General features: G+C 52.5%; 1 protein-coding gene across 1 annotated transcript in view; it reads right to left on the minus strand.

Annotated features, from left to right (window-relative positions):
- The window catches only part of vcanb (versican b), an 11418-nt gene extending 529 nt beyond the window's left edge, over nucleotides 1-10889 (minus strand). Inside the window, exons 1-9 of the mRNA XM_062484824.1 lie at nucleotides 10724-10889; nucleotides 9765-9839; nucleotides 9102-9515; nucleotides 7692-7866; nucleotides 7472-7599; nucleotides 7002-7295; nucleotides 3704-4426; nucleotides 1331-1518; nucleotides 4-1175 (exon numbers count right to left, since the gene is read on the minus strand). Of these exons, the coding sequence (XP_062340808.1) occupies nucleotides 4-1175; nucleotides 1331-1518; nucleotides 3704-4426; nucleotides 7002-7295; nucleotides 7472-7599; nucleotides 7692-7866; nucleotides 9102-9515; nucleotides 9765-9828 (3158 nt within the window). The 5' untranslated portion in view covers nucleotides 9829-9839; nucleotides 10724-10889. The remainder of the gene's footprint in view (nucleotides 1-3; nucleotides 1176-1330; nucleotides 1519-3703; nucleotides 4427-7001; nucleotides 7296-7471; nucleotides 7600-7691; nucleotides 7867-9101; nucleotides 9516-9764; nucleotides 9840-10723) is intronic.
- Between the last annotated feature and the right edge of the window lie 378 nt (nucleotides 10890-11267).

Consider the following 11267-nt stretch of genomic DNA (forward strand, 5'->3'; position numbering starts at 1 on the left):
GGCTCCGCCGTGGACTGGGGGCCAGCGGGGGGGGCCGCCTCGGGAAGCAGGGGTCCCATGACCCGGTCGTAATCCACAAAGGGCTCCTCGGACAGGGGCGTGGCCGAGGGGTCAGGGGTCAAGGCCCACTGGGGAACGGGACGTGTGTGTTGCAGCTGACTGGACGTGGTCCGGTCGGGGCGGCTAGCGGTAGATGGGGAGGCGTGTGTCGCGTCGCCTGAATGATAAGCTGGGGGTGTGGTTGAGTGCGTGGCCTGGGGGGGAGGGTGGGGCTTGCCCTGGGTGGTGGGGTGTCTGGGGTGGGTGTGGTGACCTCGAGGGGGTGTGTGGGATCTTTGTGGCGTTCGGTGTGACCTCCGACGGACGCGGCGGCCGGCGTCGCTGGTGACGGCGTCCTTCCTCGCAGGGGTCTGGTCGCCTGGAGTGACCCTCGAACCGGCCTCCGACCCCACCTCCACAGCAGGACCCACCAGGGGAGTCTCGGTGGAGCCAGAGCCCTCGAGGAGGTGAGGTTGCTGGGGGTGGCGGGTGGCGTGAGAGGGGGTCCGAGGGCTGGTGAGCCTGGGTGCCTCCGGAGGGTACGCCTCCTGCGCCGAACCCTCCTCCTCCGCAGAGGAAGACCCCTCAAGGTCTCCCCCCTCCGTCCGGGCGTGCGTGCGTGCGTCCACGCCGAGCGTGTCGTCCGTGTGAACCGGGGATCCCGTGTGTGACGGGGTGCGTGTGGTGAGATCCGACCCGCCGATCTCGGTCTCGTCCGTCACCACTTCCGATTGGCCGTCCGAGGCTGGGGTGGGCGTGGCTTCGTCCGCCGATCCCTCCTGGGTCACACCCCCTTCGTCGTCGGTGGTTCGGCCCGCCGACCCTTCCGTATCATCAAAAGGGGACGCGCCATGAGACGAGGGGTGGGGGGAGCCCGTGTGCTGGGGCCCAGGGGGAGATACAGGGACTGGGGGTGAGCGGTGGGCCGGGGTGGTGTTTGCTGGGTCCCTGTCTGCAGCAGAGGAGATCGACTCGTCCGGGTGGAGCTCTATGGCTCCATAGTCAAACGGAGTGGGGCTCCGCTCCTCCGCCTCCTCACCCACTCCCCCCAGCGATGCCTCCACTGGGGTGGCCGTCTCAAACTGGTCTCCCCTCGCCTCCTGCTCCTCGACTGGGCCCACCGGCTCCAGGGTCACCTGGGAGGAGGAATGGATGGAATTGATGAAGGAAGGAAAACAATCAAGAAAGGGAGGGAGGGAGGGAGGGAGGGAGGGAAAGATAAAGGCAGGAAGTAAGGAAGGAAGGAATGCTGTTTAAATCTACAGGCACGGTGGTAGTACCAGGGTCTGACCTGGTGTTTGCCATTGATGAAGCTGAGTGCGGGTGGCAAGGTGATGGGCGCTGCCAGGACGCCGTCAGCCTCCCCGCTGCCCTGGATGGCCTCGCTGGGCACCACTTGGAACCCAGGAAACACTGGGATCAACGGAGACTGGGAGTCGCCCCCTAGAGGCCGGCCTAGGATATCCAATATGTGGTCCACTGAGAAGAACACAACAGGAGGCAAATAAGCTTAGAATTAGCAGACAGAATACATTCTTTTTTCTCCACTGAATCTATAATGAAAGCCAGCTTTATATCTGACTTTCCTAACCCAGGCTGCGTTAACCCTTTCAGGCATCGGGAACAAACATTTTATGTGATGTTACAGAATCCTACAGAAAGCCAGTTGTAATGTGGATTAAAATATAGACTGTTTGACAAAGGAGGTCATACTGGAATCCCCTGTAGGTCTATAGGCTTGCCTCTGTGTTGGGTATGGCTTTGTCCCTGCCAAGGGCTGCACTGAAACAATGAAGGTTTGTGTGTCTTCATTAGGACTTTATGGTACACATGGAACCTATGTCATGGGAATGTGTGCAAAATGTGAAGTCGATTTGGACATAAGCTCTAAACCTGGGGTACGATGTCTCTCTGGGGATAGATGAAACACACACACACCGCAAGTTCTGCTCCTGAATGTCTGCGTGCAGAGGCATGTGTGTGTGTGTGTGTGTGTGAGAGCCTATCCACTAAACATCCTAGTTTTCACAAAAGCTGCCACTATGTCTCTTTGTCCCTAAACTTGATACATCCAATCTAATTGAAACAGTACTCTGAAGCAGGAAGATCGAACCATAATAATCAATGTTTCTATTCTTCAATTTCCTCACACAGTGTGAGAGCTGTAGGTCACAGAACACCACTGAGAAACTGTAATGAAATATCACCTCGGGGACCTAGTATACCTCTGTTCGTTTCATGATAAACATTTTGCTTTAATAGGTTGAAGGGCTGGCAGGTCATGGGGAAGGGGGGGGGGGGGGGGCGAGACTTGTGTAAATGGACACAGACACAGAAATACACACAGACACACACACAAACTCACACGCTACAGGGATAGTACTAACATAGTAACCTGAGCATTTGGGAAGGGTAAGAAGGTTAAATAAGGGGTGTAGTGAAGTGCGCGTGCGTGGCTTGCACATGGGGGAGATAGGGGGAAGTGTTTGAGCAGCGGGGGGGGGGGGGGGGGGGCAATAACGGACCTTGGAGTATCAGAATGCTAATGGGTCTCAAAGAGTCTGCCATTTGAACTCAGCCATTGAATCTAACAAACACACATGTACTTCACCTGCACAAACACACACACACATTTACTTCACATTTATATAAACAGGTTCCATTCCTAACCCAACAGCTGAGTGGTGGAAGGGCAATTAAGTTCAAGGAGGCCAGAGATCTGTTGACTTCTTGTGTGTTTGTGTATGTGTGTGTGTGTGTGCTACTAAACAAAGGAAACTTGAAAAAGCATCCATTCAGTTCCGAATGGCCGCCAAAGACAGAGATTTGTATCGAGCCAGCACTGAGCTGCCTGTTAGCGTTTACTGCAACTGAACTGCCTGCTTTCAGAAGCCCACTGATGCTTTTGCAATATGCTCCTCTCCGAAAAGTGCCTGTTTGGCCAAGCAGGGGCATTGTAGACACTGAGAAAATGACTTCATCGTTTTTCCACATCTGGCTGTGCATGTGTTTGCATGTCAACTAGCTCACTGTTCCTCTAAATATGAAAGAGCTTAGTGAAGATGGGGGGGGCGGGGGGGGGGGCTGGTGAGGATAACAATGACATGGATGCTTCATATCAAACGCCACAGACGGGAAGAATAGAATGCAGACGAGAGCCTGGTGAACGGAGAGAACGTTGAATGTTTTCCGAGTGCCGTTTCTCCAAAACACGACCCAAACACCACAGCTGAATGAGGTCGGCCCGAGAAGAAACAGTTCCCACAGATACTACAGGCACGGGAACAGTACAGGAACAGCGACAACCTTCCAAGAAATTTAGAGGACAAAAGGAGAATCTTTTCCATCCGAGATCCTTCGCCATCGAACCAGAGATGCAGCTGGAAACCTTGATGTCATATTCATGAGTGGAAATATGGAAATGGGAATATCTAATATGAGGATGAATGTCTTTTTGTGGGAGGTCAGACTGGGATACAGCTGTCCAGAAACAGCCCGCTCGAACAGAGGGTTGTGTCTGCGCGTGATGCTCCATAGCAAACACACACACACAGACCAGCCCTGCCAGCATCGCACAGAAGCGACAGTATCTGGCAAACAGGTCAAATAGAGAACGAGTCAAACTCAGAGACCCCGGGGGGGGAACTTTCGTCCAAACGCTCACCTGAGTGGTTCTTGTCGTGCACGTTGACGATGATCAGCTGGTACGGTGGCTTGGTGGGCGAGGCTGCTCCAGAGGTGGCCACCGATTGGTCCACTCCAGAGGTGGCCACCGATTGGTCCACAGCGCTTGGCTGGGTGGTGCCGGGCGGAACTCTTGGCAAGTCCCCCGAATCTGGCCCCTCCTCCTTGTAGACCACAGCAGGCCGCTGGCCTGGCTGGCTGGTCCTGTCAGGCAGGCCCGGCTCAGGGGTGAACTTCCTGACCCCGGCTTGGGGAGTCACCCCATCCCCCTCCTCCCCCTCGCCGGATCCCTCCCCGCTCCCGCTGCCATCCCCGCTCCCGCTGCTCTCCCCCCCCCGGCCGGAGCCCCCCTGCTCCCCGTCGGAGGGCTCCCCCCCCTGGGCGATGTCCAGCTGCGAGGGCTGGGAGACGGTGGTGGGCAGGGGGGGCAGCTGCAAGGAGATGATGTCCCCTAGGGGCAGGGACTCTACCAGGCTGGGGTCCTTCTGATCGAAGTCGTCCGCGTCGAAATCGGCGAAGGGGGTGCTCACCCAGACCATGGGGTAGGGGGAGTCTGTGGGCTGGAAGCGGGACCCGACAGTGGTCATGTGGGGTTGGTGTTGAGGCCTGACGGTAACGGCGAGGTGAGCTCTGTGTGCTGTGTGTGGCCTGAGAGCCTCCGGAGTTGTGATTGGTCCGGGAGTAGTGATTTCTGGTTCCTTAGCTGGAGGAGAGGAGAGGGGGGGGGGGGAATGCGAGGGGGGGGGGGGTTGGGGGGGTGGGAGTGTGGATGCGAGGGGAGGAGAGAAGAGGAATACAGTAAACATCATTAGAAAGGTAATAAGCCGTCTGCGCTGGAATGCTTTACTGGCGGTGGAATAACTTCAGGGAGGGCAGAGAGCGCCAAGTACAGTTTGCTAAACATGGTGTTTTCACAACGTAGTTAGCTTACTGCAGGCTGTAAATGGACATCCAACCACTGTGATTTCTGAAAAGTGAAGTCAGCTGTCGAGAATAAAACCATTTCAGCAGTGGACGCAACGTTACCAGTGGTGTCAGAATGACCATATGCAGAACAGGCCTGGACGAGGCCACTGCGGCCGTATTTATAGACGCCTGAACAGCCTGGAAACTGGTGCTTTTAGGCCAATTCCGAACCACCCATATCATCTCTCGCTCTCACTCTCTCTCCCCTCCCTCTCCCTCTCTCTCTTTCTCACATTAGTCTCAAGATATTTATTTTGGCCGTGACTAGCATCAGAACATGTGTTTATCTCTCCCTTTCGCATGAATCCAGTCCAGCCGTCTGCCGTACTTCACGCACAGACGGCACATGAACGTCGCGGGCACCTGAAGTTAGAGGCGTTCCAGGTAGCATGCCGTCGCCGGGCGAGTCAGCACCAGATCTACCACCTAAGAAAAGGAGAGGGGAAGGGGAGGGCAAACACATACAATGGGCCTTTGTGAGCGCAAACTGCTGAACTCATACTTTGTCCCGAGAGACTATCCGGTCTGTTGGCACACTATAACTTCACTGACATAGCGCTGTATACTTTCAGTTCACTGCCCCTTCTCCCTCACTGAGGTGGGTTGCAGCAGAACGTTCAGGAGGAGAGCCTCTTTCTCTTCCTTCCTTCCTTCCTTCTCTCTCTCTTTCTTTCTCTCTCTCTTTTCCCTTTCCTCCTCTCTCTCTCTCGCTCTCTCTCTCTCTCGTGTGTTCTGTAGGTACATCCAGCTATCTTGGCTCCGAGCAGAGGCGCTCAGGGGAGTTGCCGTGGCACTTTCATGCTGTAAGGAGACCCTACATACAGCAGGAGCCCGGCCAGCTCAGCCCAGCCCAGCTCAGCCCAGCACAGACACAGATGTGATGTCATTTGTTTGGCGAGCCACGGCCATCTGGCTGGGCTGAGGTCTGTCCTTACACTATATGGTCATGTCACTTCAATTAGATGGCTGTCGTTCACTGCTCTGTCCCTATAGCCCCCCCCCCCAAAAAAAAACACAGCCAGCTCATGGTGTCCGGGCCATAGGGGTGGTTTGCACACGGCCAAGGATGCGACCGCGTTCTACCCACCTCACTGTACATCCCCCTGGGACAAGAACACTCTAGGTACATATGTATGGTACACACATTTTTCTCCGGATGATGATGACACTTTTGGGAGATAAACGTGCGTACCTCTCTCCAGCCCTCCACCCCCCCCTCCCTCTCTTTCTCCCCTCCTCCTTCTTTCCCCCTCTGTCGCTGGGCAGGGTCCAGCTGCGATGCATTAGGGACCCTGTCCCGCTTCTCTCTGCTCTGCTATCTGTTTTAGAGGCTGCTCGCTTGAGTTGGGTTTTCCCCTCGTAAAAAAAAACACACCAGTCCATAAACAGGGCAAGGGGAGCGTGTTCCTCCACTGTTTTGGGGGTTTGCTTGTTTTTCCCGAGCGGGCAACCTTGAATGCATCTCTCTCGCATTAGAATCCGCCTGTTTCTAAACCACTTGAGACTTGTGCTTTTCAAAGTTGTTGCGTTCAACTAGCCACAGACAGTGTCTGGGGAGTCCTGGTGACCTGCCAAGTCAACCAGCCTGGTGTTTTTGGACCTGTGTGGGCACTGGCATGGCCCAGCTTTAAGGCCACGTTTACTTTGCCTTTGGCTGGTGAGGTTGAAAACTCCAGAGCAGCCCAGCGAAGAATGGAGGAGGTCATGGTCTCTCCAGATGTCAGAAACAGAATGCTCGCAGAGCAAACACACATTTCCAAGGCAACATTGTCTCTAAAGCTGTAAGCGTGCATGCGCACGTCAGGTCTCATGTAGAACCTTGTTACTCCTCCCCTTTCTTTTCCCTCTCGCTTTTTTTCTTTTCCTTACAGAGAGGCGAGACATGCCCCCCAGACGATCCTCAGCAGGAAGTGAAAACAGGGTCAAAGTTTAAACACACACAAACCATCATTCACGAGTCTAGGGTGAGGGAAACGCTACAGGGTTGACCTTGAGACGGTTCCGACAGGCAGAACATAGCTCAGAGAGAAGAGACATTGTGTGTGTGTGTGTGTGTGTGAGACTGTGTGTGTGTGTGCGTGTGTTTGAATGTGTGGTTGGGGTCTGGTGGGGCGGTGGGGGGGGAGGGGGGGCTCAGGAGAGAAGAGAAATGAGAGCTCAGGAAAAAAAAGCTGCCCCAGTCCTGTCTAAATGAACCAATCAGGAGCGAAGGAGGGTTCACCCAGGGGGGACCCTTTCTTTATGGTTCTGGGTGGTGGGGAGGGGGGAGGGGGGGGGCGGCCCAATGTATGTCCGGTGTTATTCAGTCTCACCCTTGAAGCAGAAAGCCCCGTGCAGGTCAGTGGGCTTGGGGAAGCCAGTCTGGTCGGCGTGTTTATAGAGGGTGCGGACCCCCAGGAGACCCCCTCCGCACTGGGGCCTGGGGACCGAGACGGGGTAGCGGGCGCTGCCGTCCGACAGCCAGCCGTAGTCACAGCGATCCAGACCCCCCCTCCAGGCTGCGAACAGCTGGCCGGGCGAGGCGAGCACTGCCCCTTTACTCACACACATACGGTTGGCCTGGCGAAAGGTCAGTTTGTAGCGGATGGCAGGGTAAAATACCTCTCCTGCCGAGGGAGACACACACACACACACACAGTAAATGACATACATTTGATGTATTGACAAGGAAGCGTTATATAACAAAGAGTAAGGACATACTACATACTGAACATACAAACATATTCATTTATTTTTAGGTGGATATGCTATATCCCCCACACAGCAGCCCCTTCTCTCTCACCATGCAGTTTGTCCACATAGCAGTAAACATCGTACGTCTCTTTCGGGTCCCGGAGCCCATACGTCCTAACACCAGGTCTGCTCTTCATATCGCCTGAGCAACCAGGACGGGGCTTTGTGATTGGGTATCTAAAAGGCAAAGGGGGGACAAATGAAATCTCCTCACACTGACCACAGACACACATACATGTTCACACACGTACACACATACACACACACACCTGACGGTCTGGTCAGCGAGCCAGCCTGCGTCGCACTGGTCGAGTCCGTCCTCGAAGGCGGCATGCAGCTGCTCTGCTGTAGCGATGGTGGCCCCAGCTGACTGACAAGCGTCCGTAGCGCCTTGGAAGTCCAGAGTGTAGCGGCTGGTACTGGCCCGGTAGTGGAACACCACGCCTGGAGGGAGAACACAACCAGTCAGCCAGTCAGTCAGTCAGAAAGTCAGTCAGTCATGTTAGTATTGCACTGTAGTTTTATTATCTTTGTTCACCACACATTAAACGAACGATCTACTGTAATGGGATATGTTCTTGTTTCCCTTTTCTTCTTTCTTCTCTCGATCGCCATGCCTGGTAGCTGAAATGTGGTTACTTTGCACTGTGGCAAGGGAAACGAAGACCGTTCCTCCACTCCTGACCACAGAAACACTATGAAACCACGCACTTCTGATCCTTGATCTTCTGCTGGGCTTTCTGCGGGCACTACGCGTGTGTCGCTTCGGATAAAAGCGTCTGCTAAAGGGACAGAGCGCGATGTCAATCCAAATGTAGAGAGCTGGCGATGACGACTGCGCAGAACCTACGGCGGTTTTGAAGCGTAAGGGCGATTAGTATCGGCCTGGTTCCTTTTTTTACGTTTACAAATTGGTTACCCCTCGAGTAGGGAAGCTGCAACGGCTAAGCGGTTTGAGCAGGGCAGTTGACGCAGGTGAGAGAGGAGGAACACAAAACGTCCAAGTACCGGTACTTTCCCTGTGATCCAAACCCCTTTTGTCGCCTGGGGGCACACATCTGGGCCTGTCATTTGCCACTTAAAAAAAAAGAAAAAAAGAAAAAAGAATATGACCTCTGTCTCAGCTTGAAGCTGCTGGCAGCTTTACAGGAGCTATGTGAATGTGCTGTGGAAAGCAGGGTTGTAGGTCAATCATAAGGATGTCTTTGTGAGTGAACAGGCCCTGCCGTTCATCCCTTATGTGGAATCTCAGCTACCGGGGGTCTAATGATATTCGTTCAATCCCACACTGACACTTTCGCCTACCCCCAACATAACGGAAATACGAAATGTTTCAATAGCGATTTGTCTGATATTAATTCGATGGATGGGGGTGTTGAAACAGGTACAGGTCTATGTCGGGTTCGCCAGGGGTTAGAGCAGGATCAATGAACAATGAATTACAGCAGGATCACTGAGATTTGATTGTTGGTTTGAATGCTGTCTTGATTGTAGCCATTGAAGAGACTGGGGTTAGGTCCAACTATTGAGTCAAATTGAGGCTGCTAGCTCCAAAATTAGGGAGGGACTAGCAGAGGATGAATTGACGGGCATGTTCTAGAGTTTCACCACAAAACCCAAACTGGAACTAATGATAATATGAGTGTGTGTGTGTGTGCGTGTGTGTGTGTTCCACGCACCGCTGACGTTGAGACTGACTGAAGCCTGGGTGTCTTCCATCCCGTGCATGACTTCACAGCGGTAGAGGCCGGCATCGCTAGCCCTCAGGCGGACGATGGTCAGCGAGGCTTCCCCCACTGGCCGGGGGTGGCTGGCGACAGACACCCTGCCTTGATACTCCTGGCCCACCTTGACCACTCCTCCCTGGGCTACCAGCACCACCCTCTCCACCTCCCCCTCCAGCCGTATCCACTTGATCCTCAGCTGGTCCTCGGGGCTCTGCGTGGGAGAGCTGCGGGGGCGGGGGTGAAGGGTGTGCGTGGGGCTGTCGGAGGTGGTTTGCGTGATTGAGAAGTGGCATGGCAGCGCCACCTTGCCGGCCAGAGAGCCGCTAGCCGGTGAGCTCTTTTCCATTGTCATCTTCCATGCTTGGTCTGAAAACACAAGACGAGTTAGCTTGATAGAGAGAGAGAGAGAGAGAGAGAGAGAGAGAGAGAGAGAGAGAGACAGAGACAGAGACAGAGACAGAAAGAGAGACAGAAAGAGAGACAGAAAGAGAGACAAAAAGAGAGACAAAAAGAGAGAGAAATAGGTGAAAGAGAAAAAGGAAAAGTATAAAAAAGAGAGGAAGAGAGAGTGATAAGGAGAAAAGAGAAAAATACAAATAAATTAAAAATACTCACCGTGCTCAGCGAAGCTCGAGCACAAACACACCAGCCACAGCAGGTGTCTGATTCGTAGTGACATCTCTGCAGTGACTTATGTAAAAAGAAGGAAACTAAAAAGCAACGTATAAGCTGTTACATTCAAACTATCATAAAAAGTGCAAATGGTTGAAAACAGACAGGAAAACACGAGGGTATGGATGCCAACCTTTAACAGAGTGAACCGTGCGAGACTGTTGCAGTACAGAGCGTAAGAAAGACTATATAGTAGTCTAGAGGTGTAGAGGTATACCTCTACTCTCACAGTTGAGTCAAGACAATGAACCCTGACTCGCGAGTACAGATCTTAAACCTGCATCATAAAACCAATGCGTCAATTGGGTCTAATAACGTTCTAATAAGGGAAATTTGCGACCTTGCCAAGTTGTCAACCAATTTTGTAACGAATTATGCTCTCTCCTCTCTCGCGGACGGGACCACGCCACAGATGTGCTGAGCTGATGTGCAGCTGGGCAGCTGGGCTCTACGCTCTCGCATCTCCAGGTCAGATAAGCCCTCGCCTTAAGCTATGACAATAAATCTTATCAACTGATCAGCTGTCAATGGGTGTGACTGAATGATTAGGACATAAAAGATGCTTCTGGAATGAGGTTTCTCCGCGAACCGTTAAAAGTTATCAGCATGAGAACATTCCTGACCACCCAAACTCTTGCTCATTCCCCGAGGTAACTGTGCGACATCCATGTCTTTAATTGCAAAAAGATGTCAAACATCCACAGCCACTACAGTACATCCATGTGCATGATAAGCAGATAGCGCTGATTCCTTGCATGTACGAAAATTGTGCAAAAGTTCCGCCCAAAACATAAGCCTATCATTTAAAATCATCCAATTTACCATTCATGGAATACAAAAGATGATCAAATAGCCTAAGGCTAGCACTAAAACATAATATACAACACTTTTTTAAACAATACCTCTGAAGTTGTGGAATCCAATATCTGACGTGAAGTCTAGAGCTCCAACTGTAAGTTCCAGAGAGATGTTTGTGCCGAGTAGATCTCTCCGCAAACCTCAGGCTGGTCCGAAACAGAATCAGTGAGAACTATCCTCCACTCACCCTCGGCTGCAAGTTCAAACCCACTTTACCACCACTATTATCCCGTCTTTAGTGAGAGGAGGGGCGCACATGTCCAACACGCCAAATACCGCCCCGAAAAAGAGAGGAGAGACTTTCACAATTTCCTTGACTCAAGTTCTGACTCAAGTGTAAATGTAAGTGCAGATGATCGGATATTAATTTATTCACACCTAATATGGTAAAGTATACCATTTTGATAAAAAGGCAGTAGAAACACTATAATTTCAACCAGGAACACCTGTATTGCACAATAAATATAACACGGCTAAGCTGCCATTGACACTCTCAACGTTATTTAAGGTTTAGTTGAGTATGGTTAAGGCACCGACAGGTCAACTAAATACTTGAATTCCTAATCATTAAACTATATCCTGAGGGAA

Source organism: Osmerus eperlanus, chromosome 18, assembly GCF_963692335.1.
Source record: "Osmerus eperlanus chromosome 18, fOsmEpe2.1, whole genome shotgun sequence".
In the NCBI taxonomy this organism is placed as follows: Eukaryota; Metazoa; Chordata; class Actinopteri; order Osmeriformes; family Osmeridae; genus Osmerus; species Osmerus eperlanus.